General features: G+C 39.9%; 1 protein-coding gene across 4 annotated transcripts in view; it reads left to right on the top strand.

Moving 5' to 3' along the window:
• MACROD2 (mono-ADP ribosylhydrolase 2) overlaps positions 1 to 18,340 on the top strand; it is a 1,526,954-nt gene that overhangs the window by 766,627 nt on the left and 741,987 nt on the right. For all 4 annotated transcript variants that reach the window (XM_074949635.1, XM_074949637.1, XM_074949636.1 and 1 more), the window contains exon 6: positions 3,749 to 3,870. In XM_074949635.1, the coding sequence (XP_074805736.1) occupies positions 3,749 to 3,870 (122 nt within the window). The remainder of the gene's footprint in view (positions 1 to 3,748; positions 3,871 to 18,340) is intronic.

Genomic DNA, 18,340 nt, shown 5'->3' with positions numbered 1-18,340 from the left:
GGCTCTACTCTCTCTGTATGTGTTGTTTCTTTAGACAGAATTAGTTGTTTTTTTTAAATTGCATAGTGTTTTGATTGAATCTTTTCTTATGTGAAAGGTCTGCTAATCCCTTGGTAATTAACACTTTCATAGGTCAACAAAGTTTAGAGGAATGTGCTTATTTTTTTTAAATGGTCTTTAAGAAAAGTTCCCAGAGATTTTAATGAAAAAGAATGACGCACATCACATTCTACCTGTCAATGGTCTTGATGGTAAAACTTGAATTTTAAATTTTCTCCCCATTGTTGGAATGCTAAGGAATGGCAATGACTGTTAGAAATTGTTCTACAGCATTTACAGAAACTCTTAACTACAGATTAAAGTATTTATGGAGCCATTTTATTTACGGTGTAAGTAGTAGGCAGCTTGTAACAGAAATAATATACAGTTCAGTACATTTTTCTCATTTTTGCTTTAACTCAAATGTACTACTACTTTAAAATGTAACTTTACAGTTGTTTTCATTTCAGTTAATCTCCTACAAAGGTATTATCTCATGGATACCAATTATGTGCATTTCTTACATTATTGTTTAAATCTTTGTGTCCAGGTACAGTAACTGCAGATGATAGCTCGTAATGTTGCAATAGTGGTCCAGAATCAGGAGGCCATTAATAATCATAGAATCATAGGGTTAGAAGGGTCATCTAGTCTAACTCCCTGCCAAGATTCAGTAAAAAAGCTTCCACAACCTCCCGAGACAGTCTGTTCCATTGTCCTACTGTTCTTACAGTTAGGAAGTTTTTCGTGAGTTTCAATCTAAGTCTGCTATGCTGTTGTTTGAACCCATTGCCCCTTGTCCTGCCCTTTGTGGCAAGAGAGAACAACTTTTCTCCATCTTTTGTATGGCATCCTTTCAAGTATCTGAAGACCGCTATCATATCCCCCCTTAATCTCCTCTTTTTGAAACTAAACATGCCCCGTTCCTTCAGCCTTTGCTCTCATGGCTGCCTTCCATCCCTTTGATCACCTTTGTCACTCACCTCTGGATCCTTGCCCGTTTCTCTACATCCTTTCTATACATGGGTGACCAAAATTGGACACAGTACACCAGCTGAGGCCTAACAAGCACCTGTAACTTACATGTTATACCTCTGTTAACGCAACCTAAAATTGTGTTTGCTTTTTTTGCAATAGCATCGCATCGCTGATTCATGTTGAGGCTGTGATCCACCACAACTCCGAGATCCTTCTCAGCCGTGCTGCTGCAAAGCCAGTTTTCCTCTATGTTGTATTTGTGCATTTGGGTTTTCTTCCCTAAGTGTAGCACCTTCAATTTGTCTTTGTTGAATTTCATTTTGTTGTCTCCAGCCCTGTTTTCCAATCTATCAAGATCCCTAAATTTTAGCTCTGTCCTCCAGAGTATTTGCAACCCCAACCCCCAGCTTTGTGTCATCTGCAGACTTGATCAGTATGCTCGCTATACCTACATCCAGGTCATTAATAAAGATGTTAACACCAGCCCCAGAACAGATCCCTATGGAACCCCACTTGAGACCTCCCTCCAATCCATTAATAGTTACTCTTTGTTTGTGATTGTTTAACCAGTTATGTATCCACTTAATGGTTGTTTTGTTTACTTAATAGTTCAGCTTACTTAATAGAATGTTATCTGGGAATGTGTCAGAAGCCTTGCTGAAGTTCAGGTATATTATGTCCACCTCATTCCCCCTATCCACCAAATCTGTTACTCTGTCAAAAAAGGAAATCGAACTGGTTTGGCATGACTGGAACTTCTTGGTCAATCCATGTTGGCTGATAGGATTACCCCTTCGTCATCCAGGTACTCACCAATTGAATGTTTTATACATTGCTCTAGTAGCTTCTCAGATATTGAAGACAGGCTGACTGGTCTATAGTTCCCCAGCTCCACATTTTCCCCCTTTTTGAAGATGGGCACTACGTTAACCCTTCTCCAGTCTTCTGGGATCTCTCCTGTCATCCATGAGTTTGTAAATATTATTGCCAGTGGCTAATTCCTTCAGTACCCTCGGGTGAATAGCATCTGGCCCTGCTGAATTGAATTCATTCAGATTGGTCAGAAGATCTCTGATGTGTTCTTTACTTCTCCCGATCTGCATCCATTGCCCTTTATTGTCTATGGTAACTTTGCTAGTCATCTGGTCACATGTTATTTTTTGTGAGAAGACTGAAGCAAAGTAGGGATTGAGTAGCTCTGCTCTCCTATCATCTTCCGTTACCAGCTCTCCACCTCCATTGAGCAGCGGACTCACACCATCCTTGATCTTTCTTTTTTGTCTGACATATTTGGAGAACCCCTTCCTGTTATCTCTATCATTTTTTGCTGGCTGTAACTCTTTCTTTGCCTTGGCTTTCCTGATTTTGTTCCCTACACACTCGTGCTATTCCAATGTATACTTCCGTGGTGACATGCCCCTCCTTCCATTTCGGGTATGTATCCCTTTTTGGTTTTTAGATAGCTAAAAAGCTCTTTGTGCAGCCACATTGGCCTCCCGTGGCTCTTCTTATCTTTACTCTGCATCACAATAGCTTGATGTTGAGTCTCTAGTATTATATCTTTTAAGAACTGCCAGTCTCCTTCAACTCCTTTTCTTTCTGACTCAGAGGTGGGCAAACTATGGCCCGCGGGCCACATCCTGCCCGCAGGACCGTCCTGCCCGGCCCCTGAGTTCCTGGCCGGGGAAGCTAGCCTCCGGCCCCTCCACTGCTCTCCCCCCTCTCCCACAGTCATGCCGCTGTGCGGCTGGCTCCACCCGGGCAGCGGGGCTGCAAACTCCTGCCGCTCTGAGCGGCATGGTAAGGGGGTGGCGGCGGCGCGCACACGGCAGGTAGGAGGTCCCAGGGGGCAGTCAGGGGACAGAGCAGGGGGCGGTTGGATAGGGCAGAGGTTCTGGAGGAGGTGGGGGCGGTTGAAGAACAGGGGAGTTTGGATAGGGTGTCGGAGTCCAGGGGGCCTATCAGGAGGCGGGGGTGTGGATAGGGGGCGGGGCAGTCCGGGGACAGGGAGGAGGGGGGGTTGGATAGGGGATGGGTCCCGGGGTTGACCCACTAGTTGTTTCCTCAACTTTCTGAATCACAAAGCTGTCCCCTATGCATGCTAAGAATTTGCAGGATGTATTACGTTTTGCTGCAACAGTGTTCTAACAGATATCAGGGAAGTTAAAATCCACTATTAATACTAGCTCATGTGTGTTAACTAATCTTGTTACCTGCTTGTAGATAGAATGACTCGTTCACTTCCTCTTCCTGATTTGGTGGTCTATAATAGACCCCCACCATAACAGTGCTACCATTCTTTTCCCTTATTATTCTCATCCAGGGGCTCAGCACGTCTGTCACTTGGTTCCCGTTGGACTTCGGAGCAGGTGTATACATTCTTGATGTACAGCACAACACCTCTGTTTTTCCCATAGCTATCCTTTTGGAACATGTAATAACATGCCATAACATGCCAATCATGGCAGTTGTCCCACCAAGTCGCTGTGATGCCAATTAAGTCATAATTTTCTTCATATACCATGACTTCCAGTTCATCCTGCTTGTCCCCCATACTCCCTGCATTTGTATACAGGTATTGAAGATATTTGTCAGACTGCCCTGTTGCTTTTTTTTTTTTTTTGCCTTTTTAATGCAGTTGCGATTTCTAGACCCTTCTCCAGAAATTAGCCCCTTTCCCAATCATTACCCACATTAGGAGTAAAGTGATTTTTTTCCCCATTTTTTGCAGATGTCATTCATACGGTGGGACCAATAGCAAGAGGCCATATCAGTGATACTCATAAAGAAGACCTGGCAAGTTGCTATAAATCATCCCTGAAACTGGCAAAAGAAAACAATATCAGATCGATTGTAAGTACTTCATAAAGATGTATTATTTCTTAATGTTGTGTCTTTTTCCTCAGGTTTTAGCATAATTGTAGGAATAATAAAAATCTTTAAGAGCATGCATGTCATATGTGGTATGGAAGAACAAGAAATTGAAAATTGTTAATGCACCACGACTGGAAGAGAAAGGAATAAGGACAGCCTGGGGGTGGCACAAAAGCTGGGCTGGTAAAGCAGTTGTATCTAACACACAACTGTTCCACTAAGAACTGACAGGAAGAGAACTGCTCCAATGGTTAATTTTACATGTTATGATCCTATGGACTATAAGGTGGATAGAAAGTTGGCTAGATTGTCGGGCTTAACGGGTAGTGATCAATGGCTCCATGTCTAGTTGGCAGCCGGTATCAAGTGGAGTGCCCCAAGGGTCAGTCCTCGGGCCGGTTTTGTTCAATAGCTTCATAAATGATCTGGAGGATGGTGTGGATTGCACCCTCAGCAAGTTTGCAGATGACACTAAACTGGGAGGAGAGGTAGATACAGTGGAGGGTAGGGATAGGATACAGAGGGACCTAGACAAATTAGAGGATTGGGCCAAAAGAAATCTGATGAGGTTCAACAAGGACAAGTGCAGAGTCCTGCACTTAGGACGGAAGAATCCCATGCACCGCTACAGACTAGGGACCAAATGGCTAGGCAGCAGTTCTGCACGAAAGGACCTAGGGGTTACAGTGGACGAGAGGCTGCATATGAGTCAACACTCTGCCGTTGTTGCCAAGAAGGCCAATGGCATTTTGGGATGTATAAGTAGGGGCATTGCCAGCAGATCGAGGGACGTGATCGTTCCCCTCTATTCGACATTGGTGAGGCTTCATCTGGAGTACTGTGTCCAGTTTTGGGCCCCACACTACAAGAAGGATGTGGACAAATTGGAGAGAGTCCAGCAGAGGGCAACAACAATGATTAGGGGACTGGAACACATGACTTATGAGGAGAGGCTGAGGGAACTGGAATTGTTTAGTCTGCAGAAGATAAGAATGAGGGGGGATTTGATAGCTGCTTTCAACTACCTGAAAGGGGGTTCCAAAGAGGATGGATCTAGACTGGTCTCAGTGGTAGCAGATGACAGAATGAGGAATAATGGTCTCAAGTTGCAGTGGGGGAGGTTTAGGTTGGATATTAGGAAAAACTTTTTCAGTAGGAGGGTGGTGAAACACTGGAATGCGTTACCTAGGGAGGTGGTGGAATCTCCTTCCTTAGAAGTTTTTAAGGTCAGGCTTGACAAAGCCCTGGCTGGGATGATTTAGTTGGGGATTGGTCCTGCTTTGAGCAGGGGGTTGGACTAGATGACCTCCTGAGGTCTCTTCCAACCCTGATATTCTATGATTTTATGATTCCTACAAAACTTAGCAGGAGGCCATTGGTCAAATAGTTGACTCTGAAGAATATAACCTCACTAATTATTGAGGGGGAGATGATTGTGGTCTAGTGAATTTTTCCTTAAAAATAGAGATGAAAAGAGATGGTCGAATAACATAATTTATAACGTCAACCCACCAGAATCCATCACCATAAATTTATAATTTATGACCTGTAAAATAATTATTTTATTGATGTTTCATTTAATAAGCATGGTTCCTTGATCTTATGAAATACATCTCATGCTTTGTATTTCAAAGGGCCAGATTTTCAAAGTTAGAAGGGTGCATTTACATGCATATATTTGGATGTGCCTATCATATTTGCATATATTTGATGAGTTTGCATACTCGGGCATTTTTGTGTGCTAGTTACAGTCTTAAATAGCTAAGTGTGCATAGACTACATTTACGTGCATACGTCAGGTAACATGCATAAGTGAGGCGTGCAAATGTATATGCACAGCTGTGCAAGCTTTACTTGGAAAATGTATCCACCAATTATATCAGTCAGGTAAATATCTCTAAACGGAGGTTAGTATTTCTAATGTGTGAATTTAGGAAATTCTCGGTCGTATATTGGCCAGATTCTCAGCTGATGGAAATCAGAATTCTACTGATGTCATTAGCTGTGACTGGCCTTTGTCTTTATTTTTATCCTGCTCCAGCTGCAGAAGCTCATTTTACATCTTAACTAAACTGTTTAGTACTTTTATAGAGGCTCTAAAAATACATTTCGGATTAAATAAACAACAAGAAAGTCAGATTATTAAAACAGGAGTTGGGGAGACAAGGGGTAGATATCAGAGTCTGGAGAAAATCAGATCAAATTTAATCAAAATGACATAAAGAAGGAAGAAAATATTGTTCCATTAACTGTTTCAGATAAAACAGTATATTGACTTCGTAAAACTATTTGTAACAAGTAAGCAGCTGAAATCTAGTGAGGTTTGAAAATATCCTTGGTGATCAATGGCAGCTGTTCCTAAGTTTCTGTTAATGTCTTCTGATTTTAAAATAAAATCAACATTTATTATAGAAATTTTGATGAGGACTGTTCCTCATGGGGTAGAATTTCAGAAAGATTTAAAAATATTCTCATGTTCAATTTGAATTTACTGTAGATATTTCATTTTTGAATTGTAAGTGTAGTATTCAGTTTCTTTTGCAATGATCAAACTTCATCCAAAAAGAGAAGTGGAATGACACACTGTTTAGTGTGACATGGGCAATGTGGCTATAATAATTGCATGGCAACATCCCGACATTGTGCTGTTTATATCCCATTACACACACTGTATACTTTGTAGCCCAGTCTACTTGGGCAAAGAAGGTGTTTTTCAATCAAGTTAGATCAATTAAATTAGCTCAGTTCAGTTGAACCTTCAAGCCCTCATAAAACATGTGTAGACATAGTATGACATCTTTAGATCGTTTGAGCTGATTACGTTGTAGCCTATGCTTCAACATAAGCTACAACACCACCAACTCAATCTAAAATACATGAATCTGTGTTTAGACAAGTGTCCATGAGGGAGATGGGGGTTAAGTTGAATTAAGCTAATACAATTGAGTTAACTCATTTGGCGTTTGCACCTTTTTTGCCCAGGTAGTCATGCTCTCTGGAGCCACAGCAGGGCAAAATACTACCCTCTGATTCTTTTCTGGAGACAGAGCTGTGCTGCTGTGCATGTTGGCCTGCTTTAATTCCTAATGGAGTCCTTTTCATACGTTACAACATCCCATCAGATGAATCCAACTTTGGCTTTATATAGCCGGTCACTAAAGAGATAAATGATAACCAGTTAGGCTGGGTTCCTTTATTTAAACTTCATGCATATACTATAGAATTTAAAATATTTACTCTATATTCATTTTTGCTCTTTTTAAAAATCCATGAGAATGAATATGTAAAGAAAACATCCTCTTTGTTTCTTCTGTGAGGCTGGTCAGTGGCAGTGAGGGCTTCTTTTTGTTGCAGCAGCAATGTTCCTCCTGGCTCCAGCCCCTTGTTCTAGTGCAGTCAGACCAGTGAGAACAGACTTGAGAATCAGATGAAACTAGTGAGATACTTTGGGTAAGAAAGGACAAAATGAAAATAGCAAAGGAGGAACTACAGGGGGCACCAGCAGTAAGCCCCCAAGCCAGAGGCAGAGTGAAAATGACTCTGAGTAGCTGTTAGGGGAATTGCATTAAAATTCTTGACTCAAGATGTTAATTAGGTCCTAAATATAGAATAATAAAGTTACCATTGAGTTATACAGAGGATAGCCTTGTGTTTAGAAAGTAAAGAATATGACTGGAGGAGAAGCCATCCTGGATTTCCATTTTACGAGTCACAAGGAACTGATTGTGCATGTGGGCACAATAAGGAATTGCAGTGCTATTAACTAGCGTAACCCACACCTCCTGGGGTGTGCTGTTCCGTCCCATCTAGTGGCACCGAGACCACTTAGAGAGAGTTAAAGGAGTCTGCTCTACAGCCCTAGCTAAGAAGCATATGGCTTTTAGCTGATGCATTAGAGGCTCATGCGCTAAGCTCCAGAGGTCCTAGGTTTGATCCCGCCCGTCGATGACTGGGGTCTGTTGGTGTTACACTAGCACTAGATGAATAGTAAATATCTCGGTTGGCTGGCAATTTCCAGAAATTCTTTTCAGGTTGATCTAAAACCAAATTTTTCAACGTTTTTTGCTCATCGAAAAGTTGGAAAAAATTTCAAATTGGATCAACACAAACTGAAATTCTCTCTTTTTATGGCCGCAATGACTATTCCACAGTTTTCTCTGTTCTAGTAATAATTATAAAGTACTTGAGTTAAATGGACTAAATACTGGACTTCCAGAACACAGCAGTGCAAATGGATGTGGGGACATCTGAGATGCCCATCATGCTTACAGGCATGAATAAGCTTAGTAAGTACGGTCGAAGTATTAAAATCCATGGGGAAGATCCTGAGACAGTGTAAAAGATCACAGGTCCATTGACTTCAGGAAACCTATGACAGTTACATCAGCTGAATGGAAGAAGTCTGGAGCAACCAATTATATAATTCAGTAATTAAAGAGCAGCAAACCACAGCTTTTTTGAAGAGAAAAACAGGAGTAAGAGATAGCCAAAGGGACTTCACAAGACACAGCCTGGAAATCTGAAGTTAAAAACACTCAAATAGATGTAGCGGAAAGTGGGGAAGCAAACAAAAAGAACTTCAGACTGTTAAAGCTTGCAGCTGAAAAAGTAAGGGCAACAATAGGACACAATATGAATAGAATGCTAATGGTAATTAAAGGGATGAGGGGAATTAGGACTGTCACAGATATATGTGGAGCTGGGAGAAGAGAAAGGAGAAAAAGGTGATGCATTCACAAATGAATCAGGAGAGGAAATCAGCTTGTTTGAAATGACTGAGCTGCTTTTTAAAATTGTTCTTTAATAAAAATGATAAAGGCAATTAGGAAGTAACAAAAATGTTCAAACGGCTGTTGATTAAAAGCTAATAAAGGAATACTTGGAAATATGGTTACATACAAATAAGCAGTCAAAACGGTAGGGAGTCTGGGCATATTAAAGGAATTAGCTAATGAATGCATTGAACCACCAGTGGTTAGTTTTGAAAAGTCAAAGAGAAGCCGGAAGGCACCAGAAGATTGGGAAAATAAAATGAATGTATTACTTAACATTTAAAGGGAAAAGCTGGCAATCCTAGAAATTAGCCCCGGAAACCTTACTTGAAGAAATATTGCGGTTGGTGGCGTGGTTGAGAACAGTGTCATATGGGCTTGAAATTGGCGGAAGAACCATCAACGAAGAATAATGATACATGGCAATTTATCAAGTGGGCAGGCGAAACGCAGTGGGGTGACTCAGGGTGCAGTAATAAGCAATTTAACATCTTTATTAATGATTTTTGAAGAATGGGTAAACAGCTCAATTAAATTTTCCTATGATAATAAATTAGAAGGTGTTGGAAACATTAGTCAGGGACAGAGATATGATGCAAATAGATCTAGAGAAGCTACAGGTAATGCCTGATCCAACTCCCACGTGGTCAATGGCTGTTTTAGTCTTCGCTTTAATGGAAGACGGATCAGAACCAGAGCCTGGTACTAAAATGTCATTCAACATAGAAAAAGTCAAAGCTATCACATCTGGAGAAAATAATCCAGTTCACAGATACTTAGTCAAACAGAAAGGTAATAGCAAAAAGGACTTAGATAATGACCCTTAAATTGGATATGGACTTTAAACATATAATACCTTACTCCCACTCTGCATAAAAAAGCCAATTCATTGTTATGCTGCTGATAGAGAGGCATCACATAACAGAGTGGTGATAGGCTCTGTTTATAAGTAGGCTTGGCAAAATCCAACTTTTATTTTTTAGAATATTGATGGAAAATATCAATGTTTATTTTAAGCATGTTTTTCAATTTTTATCAGTTGAAGTTTTCAGAGTTGTGGGAAATTATGGGAGTGCAGACAGATTTTTAATGACGGATGTTAACATTCAAAAAGTTACAGCTTTTTACTGTTAAAACACAAACTGTCAACATCACAAGTCAAAATATACAAAGTAAATGTCCTTAAATCAAACTGTACGTTCTCAAGTAGCATTTTTCTTACTTTTGCCTATCTGTAAATTTCTGTTGTTCCCAAAGGCAATATTTCTGAGTGTATGGTGAAATTGACATCTACAAACAAAAATCTAAACCCTCCAAGCCTATTTATAATGCACTGATGAGAATGATGCATAGATTCTGGACAGCTCAGTATCAAAACACATCCTGTAGAAAAGCAACAGGCAGTGGTTAAGAATTTGGAGATATTGATTTATGAGAAAAGATTAAAAATCCAAATATGAATATGGCAAAATTATAGTTTGGTGGTGGTGTTATTTATTTGTATTGCACTAATGCCTAGGCTTCAGTTATAGATCAGGGCCCCATTGTGCCTAGACACTGTGCAAACACATGACAAAGAATTGAAATTTATCTCAAAGATCTTACAATCTAAAGACATGATACAACAGATGGATGCAAAAAACTTGCCAAAGGGAGCACAAGGAAACAATGATATGGTGCTGATTAACACGATAAGCAATAGTCACAACACACCAGCTGCCTAACCAATGTCAAGAATTTTGCAGGCATTATGGTAGAGGAGAGTTATAAGAAGGATTTGTAACTATCAATAAGTAAACAGGGTGCAAACAGCAAGGTGAAAGAGGAATTATTTAGGGTGATCCAAAGAGGTTTTTTTTTAAGAGTAAATATAAAAGTGAGCAAAGACAATTTGTTAAACATAAAAAACAAATTCTGAATGATGTTATAAATGATCCTATAAAATCAATCTCCTAAGTATTGTGGTGGAAATCCCAACAGAGTCAACTGAAACTAAGCTTGACTAAGCAGTGCAGAATATACAATAGGTAACAATTCTGCATTAAAATGGGAAATGGACAAAATATCCTAATAGGTCTCTTCCATTTCAAACATCTTTATTTTCCTAATAGATAGCATTGGAGGACAAATTAATTGCTGGCATGTTGGGCAAATTAGTGGGAGTTGCCGCTGCTTACTCTCGGGATTAATTTGGTCCATTGCGTTCAACATACTTTTGAAATTATTTAGTTAGAAGTGTATTAACGTTGCTAGAGGGCACTAGTTCTGTTTTAATTTGAGAATCGGTGTAGGGTGTTTTGAAACCATGTTGACAGACTGAAACTTCTTAGTACCTCAAGGATTTCCTCACCATATACCTCATTCAGCCCTACTTGTGGTTGACATGCTCTCAAACGTAAGTGTCAGTTAAAGCCTGGGATGTAGTTAAACAGACACTTTCAAAACTTCACAGAAAATAAAAAAGGGCTGCTGAATTAGCGTGGCTTGGAAATGAAACAAAGGGATTATCTTAAATTCACAATGAAAACAAAAAGTAAAGTTAGTATTGATTTTTCAACCACAAGGCAGAGGCTTCTTCCATGCCTGTTATGAAAATGAAAATGTTGTATGCAGGAAAATAACTCAGTTCAAACAAACAACCATTTCTCAGGTTTTTATTCAGCAATGAAATTCTCAGCATGGCATCTTAAAGAGAGAGGTAACTTGTAAAGCAACAGCAAAGAAAATTGCTTGAGACCACACACTCTGATCCCTAACTCAAGGGAGTATTACGGCCGGTATGTGGGATCTAAAGGGAATCCACAAAGAATGTGGGTTTGAGAGATGCCTAAATGGCTGTCTCTACAGCCACCAAAATCTGCAATAAAAGAACTCAAAGGATATGGTTTAAAATCACAAAATATAGGACATGTGCAACGAAATATCAAATCTCTGGGAGCTTGAGAAGTGTTTGTGTTGGTTCCTGAACATGAATTGACTGGATTTCTGTTCTGTATTGATGATAAGTGTTAGTGTCCTTTTGGTGTATTTAATTCTAGTCAATTTCCCTCATATTGAGGAACTAAAGCAGAATTTCTGAAGAAAAAAGCAAAATAGCATATATTAAAACATACTATATACAGAGGAGATGTTAACGAAGCATATTGTTTATTACGTACACAGTTCATATTGCCAGTTTATGTACACATAGTTTATTTTTTTAAATAAATTTAATTTAAACATTTTAAATAAATTTAATTATTTAAATGTTCTTTACCCCTAAGTACCAAAATCAACTGATCTAAAGGGACTAGCTGCCCACACCATTTTGTAAATGTTTGTCATTGATAAATATGATTTGTACGTATTCTATTCATGATCATCTAACTTGATTTCTAATGAACCATAATCTGATACTGGTTCTGAACAGAACAAAAAATGTCTTAAAAAATGTATACACTACTTTGTATACAAAACTCAGAAATGTGCATACCCCACCCCTGGTCATCTGTTGCCTGGTTTTATAAGTAAATAGAAAATATCCTTTGTTTATGTGTTTGCATACCTTGAAGAGTATGTTCTGTAACCACTATACCTGATAGAGTCCAGTGTGAATGAGTGAGGTATCATAGAATATCAGAGTTGGAAGAAACCTCAGGAGATCATCTAGTCCACCCCCCTACTCAAAGCAGGACCAATCCCCAATTTTTTTTGCCCCGGATCCCTAAATGGCCCCCTCAAGGATTGAGCTCACAAGCCTGGGTTTAGAAGACCAATGCTCAACCCACTGAGCTATCCCTCCTCCTGTAGGTAGGTAGGTTCAGTTCTTTCCTTGAGTAAAGAGAGATGATGAGCCACTCCAGTGACTGAATCTTCCTTTGCAGTGCGAGGCTGAAACTTTTAATATCAATTTTGAGTCCACAGTAATCTCACTTCCCCCTCTTCTTAATTATAAACCACATGAAAACGGGGTTTTTAATGCCTTAAAATAGTGGCATCACCAGGAATTGCTGTAGCAAATGATTTTGCAAAATTACATTTAACTATCTTGTTTCCTCCTGGTGTGGATTTACATTTTAAGGAATAGTCAAGTGAATCTTATTTTCTTACACATATTTCCTGCTGAGCGTTGCCATAGCAATGAGTCACAAGTCTTCAGAGTCCTAAAGGCTAGCTTTATTCTATGTCCTGGAGTTTGGACACAAGTTCACGTCAATCAATCATACAACTGGTTTGAAAGAAACTTTCTAAGGAGCATAGCCTCCAACTCCTTAATTTGTTTCTCCAAGACATTTATCTAACGTGACGGATATTCTGACTGATCTTACATTGCCGGGCTATTTACTTCTGCAGATGTGTAGGGCTTTTTATAACCTCGGGAACATTTTTCCTCCTCTCAAATATTATCCAGGTTTGAGCTTTAGCAACCTACAATAACTTTTCACTGCCTCTGGTAAATAGGTTAAGATATTTCCTTTTGTATGCAGACTTAGCCACTCTTATCCATGCTTCTGTTATCTCAAGATCAGGCTACTGCACTGTACTCTATATTGGGCTACACCTTAAAACCATTTGGGGTATGTCTACACTGCATTGTAAGCCCAGGGTTAGTAGAACTCAAGTTAGCAGACCCTGAGTTTGTTAACCTAGGGCTTGAGCATCTACACTCATTTGTAACCCCAGGTTAGGAACTGTTGAACCCTGGGTCCCAACCTGGAGGTCCAGCATCTACACTGCATTATGGGATCCAAATCCAACCACCCATATCCCAGACTTCCTAGCACCCTCCTAAAATGTGGCCGCTATATCCCTTTGTTTGTAGTGTGGTGTGGGAATACTTGACTGTCCTGATGACAAAAGTGGTCCGTGGTAATTTGAAATAGTTTTGGTGGATTCCGAGAGCATAAGTCCAGTGTGACTGTGTCTACCCGGCAAAGCAATAGGCTTGAATCCTGGTTCCCAGCTTAACTCAGACTCGGACCCTCCACCCCATGGGGTCTGGGAACACTGGATATGAGCCCTGGGTTAGTGCAGTTTGTGTGTAGACAGAAGTGGGGTTAGGCTTGAGCCTGAATTCAAGCCCGCAGCTTATACTGCAGTGTAGACATATCCTTGGAGACTGAAGATGGCTCATTTATTAAGTGAAGTATCTCATTGTGAGTGCATGAAACCAGTGCTCTGGGATCTGCATTGGCTGGCTACGTGTTGGTCTCCAGGTGGAGTTTAAGGTATAGGTTATGACCTCTAAGGCTCTAAATAGCCTGGAACTGACCTGTGTGAGAGATCACCCCTATCTCTGTGCCATACTGCCACAGCTACAGTCTGCAGGGCACTTCGACTGGATCCCCCTCATTATATATGAGAGGGGGCGACTGGCCAGGCATTCAAACTGTGATGATCGCACTGTCAGCCTGTGAGAATCCTCTGCTTGAAAGGTTGGATTTTATCTAGGAACACTGATTCTACTGGCTTGATAATTGGGGAACTGTCTTGTTAAGAAAGACACAGCAATAATTAATCAATTAGTGAACCAAGCAGCTATTTATACATGACAGCTCATAAAGCAGGTGAAGTGGAAAGAGAAGAAAGTTTACAAGCTAGGGTGTAGAGTATGATGATATTTGGGTATTGTTGGAAATTGACAGTAGAGTCTGTATTTTCTTTGATATAATCTTGTTTGTTTACAAGGAATGTACAAGGTCCTGCTTCTCTGAATATAGGAGGAACCGGAAGCAAAAGAATAGTTTCTTAGCTTACAGCCCCAAGCCTCTTTAGGCAACACCTGCCCCAGAAAATTCTCTCCCTCACTTTTTCCAGGGTCAAATATTGTGCTCACAGGCTGCTGCTTGGCTTCATTCCTTTTTTTTTTCTTTTTGCCTCTGTGTCCCTTTTCTGTTCTCTGTTCTTCCTTCCTTCCCATACGCTTTACCCAAAACAATACTCATCAAAAGCTGCTCTGTCAACCAAGATCAAAACTCCTGGGTGGATTCACATACCCATTTTGTCTGACGTGGGAGGGTCTGTGAAGAACTTATCCTGTTAGTTATTGCTTTCACATCCCTCAACCTCCCTGACAATTTTTAACTCAACCCATAACAAGATTTCACTGTGTTCATAGCAGAATACATTAAAATATCCATGAAAATATTTGTTTTGATGAAATGTTTTATAAACAGAGACCAATCCAATTCTTATTTGCATGCGAATATTAACTGCCCAGACAGGCCAAAAAAGGCAGCCGGCAAAATAAAATAAAATGGAAAATTTCCATTGGAGGCTTCACCATTCCCACATTGCATATTCCCCTCTTCAAACCCCTGATGTTGTTTGGTGGCTGTGTATGTCTGAAGCACTGCCTGCCCTCTGCTCCACTGTGTTGCCTACCCAAGAAGAGAATAAGGAAAGGCTTTCTTGGGAAACTCACTCATCTTCTCTTCCTGCGGTATCACAGGTGGCCAGCATATCTCTATAGGAGCTGCTGTACGGCGTTTCCCACTTGAGCAATGACCCTACTGCCTCCAGTGTCGTATTGGGAAATACAGTAAATCTCTTCCAATGTGATATATGCCATCATGTGCCAGCAATGCCCCTCTTCCATGTACATTGGCCAAACCGGACAGTCTCTATGCAAAAGAATAAATGGACACAAATCTGACATCAGGAATCATAACATTCAAAAACCAGTCGGAGAACACTTCAATCTCTCTGGTCACTCAATAACAGACCTAAAAGTGGCAATTCTTCAACAAAAAAACTTCAAAAACAGACTCCAACGTGAAACTTCAGAACTGGAATTAATTTGCAAACTGGACACCATCAGATTAGGCCTGGATAAAGACTGGGAATGGTTGGGTCATTACAAAACCTAAACCTAATTTCAACAATACTAATTTCCCCCTACTGTTACTCACACCTTCTTGTCAACTGTTTGAAATAGGCCACTCTCATTACCACTACATAAATTATTTTCCCTCCCTTGGTATCCTGCTGTTAACTGAATTGTCTTGTTAGACTGACCTCACACTTGGTAAGGCAACTCCCATCTTTTCATGTATTTATACCTGTTCCTGTAATTTTTACTCCATGCATCTGATGAAGTGGGTTCTAGCCCACAAAAGCTTATGCCCAAATAAATTTGTTAGTCTCTAAGATGCCACAAGGACTCCTCGTTGTCTCTTCTAAGGAGACATCCTGGGTGGATGAGATATCAAATTTGTGGAAGGTGCTACCCTTTTCTAACATCAAGTCCCTGCCACAAATGGTTTTCTTTATTGGACTTCACTGTCCAGCCAATCCTGGGTTTTATCCGCTCCTTTCTTATTGTACTGAGAAGCTGTGATCACACTTCTTCCTTCTATGCTTACCCACCCCCACTGTATCTTTCTTCCACTCTCATCTCTGGGGCATCTTCTGTGCGGTTCCTTATGCTCTGAACTCCCTACACCTCCTGGAATGAGAGGCATCAGCCCTCTTCAGGACGTGCCTTTTCTATGAAAGCCAATGGAATCAGCCTGCCAATGCAATAAGCATGCTTTTTATTTGTTTTGAAAAAAAAGTCCAAACTGCTGCATATTATGCAGTCACAGTACTCGGAACCCTTGAAACTGTTTGGTAGACTTGGCCAACACATGAAGCCGATATCTCGCACAATAAAATGTGTTTATTAGTTCACAGCAGTAATATGCGTCTAGTCCACTGCTTTTTTTTAAATGTCTGATCTTGTCACTTATACATCAGATTCTATCCAAGCTAGAGTATTCTGAGCTGTGTTCTGTCTTGTTCTTCAAAGAGAATAGAATCTGATATAAACAACCCCCAAAGGCTCAATGATTTAATGTATATTAAAGTATGAATTTCCAGACTGCACTGAACTAGTTGTTTTGAAATCTATCAATCTTTTGAAATATCTCTCTCCTTCATTTTCCTCCTTAGAATACAAAATTCTACTATTGTAATTCATTACAAGCAAGTCATTTCTATTCAAAGAATTCCAAAACAACTGTAATATTACAGATAAGAACATTCAAATACAGCTTTGTATTGACTTAGCATATGACTGGAGCCACCAAGAAACTTGAAACCAGGCAGGATTTATTATGATTATTACAGAAGCTGGGAATCTCACAGATCACACTTAATGTGCCTGAGCAATGCAATAATGGAATATCCTCTATGGGGATTTTTAAGGTCAGAAATTCCCCTGAATTTCAGGAGAAAACACAACCCCCTCACAAGAAAATGTACTTTGATGCACTTGGAGAAATTTATAGCAGACAGCATGTTTAGGTAGGGCTCAGTTTTTAAAAGTAAAGGGGTTTTGCTGCTGAATTTATGATCTTGTAAACCCATAAACTATTCAGCATTTTCCTTTTTAAAAATATCTATTTACTTTAGGTACTTTTATGTCTGATATTACTGTAAAGATCACAAGGTACTTAGATATTACTGTATTTATCCTCACAACAACCCTGTGAGGTAGGGAAGAGCTGTTACTCACATTTTGCAGGTGAGGAAGAGACTGGTTAGGTGACGTGCCTAAGGTCACACAGTAAATCTGTGGCAGAGCAGGGACTTGAACATAGCTCTCCAAAGTGTTAAGCTAATGCTCTAACCATTGGACCATCCTTCCTCTCCAAGGTAATGTAAATGAATACATATGGTGAAAACTTAAAACAAATACATCACCAATATGACTGTGTAAAAGTTTGCCCCAATATGAAAATCACCACAAAACAAATAAGAAGGGTAATGTGATGATAAAAGCAAAGTAAAAAAGAAAGCAGGATATATTAATAATCAATCTACAATTGTGGCAAGGTTAAACTAACATTATCAGCATCCATGTCGCACTCCCTGTCAGTACCCAGTCCAAGCCGGGAAAGCTAATGATCGAAGCAGCGGACCAAATTTTCTGATGAATCCTGGTCACGTGCCACCTGAAGCATGTTGCGCATACGCTAAGAAGAAGACGATTAACCTTCATAGACCCTGGTAATGGATCAGCTTTGGAGAAGAGGAGGGGAAAAAAGCCAAGATTAAATAACATCCTCTGACCTACAAGTAAATAGTCTTATTTGTTGTCTCATGCTTTCCTATTAATCATCTAACTTTAAATCACTTTAAAGTTTCTGCAGAAAGAATGTCAATTTCAGAGAGCAGGGATTTAATCACTGAGATTTTCTCCAGAGTCTCTGGGCTGTTCAGCCAAATAAGAGTCTCAAAGAAGATAAACTGTTTGGCTTGATTGTTTTATGGCTCAAGAATTCATGCATTTAATTTGATCAAATATGTGGTAGATGTTTTTATACGTTGTAAATGTTGCTCATTTACAAATGCCATTTCCTCCTATTACTGAAAAACATGATGAGAGATGGGTAGTATCTTGCCCTTGTTCTGCACACAGAATTCCAATTTACGTGGGAGAAATTCTACACTGAGATCTAGGAATGGACATGGCCTACAATTTGTAACATAAGCTTTGCACTGGAAATGGTTACAGGGTTGTAGACAAGGCAAGGAAAAGAAACTGCCACAGGACACTTAAGTTAATTAAAAAAAAGAGGAAGACACTGGATTAAGGGGCAGGTGTTTGTTTTAGGTGGGTTTTTTTAAGTGTAAATATCTCCAGTAATTCACACCCAAGAAACTCTGTCAATGTAGGGTTAAGCTTGCTGGCGTGTCGTGCTTCCAAATCCTCT

This window comes from Natator depressus, chromosome 3 (assembly GCF_965152275.1).
Source record: "Natator depressus isolate rNatDep1 chromosome 3, rNatDep2.hap1, whole genome shotgun sequence".
NCBI classification, from domain to species: domain Eukaryota; kingdom Metazoa; phylum Chordata; order Testudines; family Cheloniidae; genus Natator; species Natator depressus.
The sequence above is the reverse complement of the archived record's forward strand: the minus strand, read 5'-3'. Positions and strand labels throughout refer to the sequence as shown.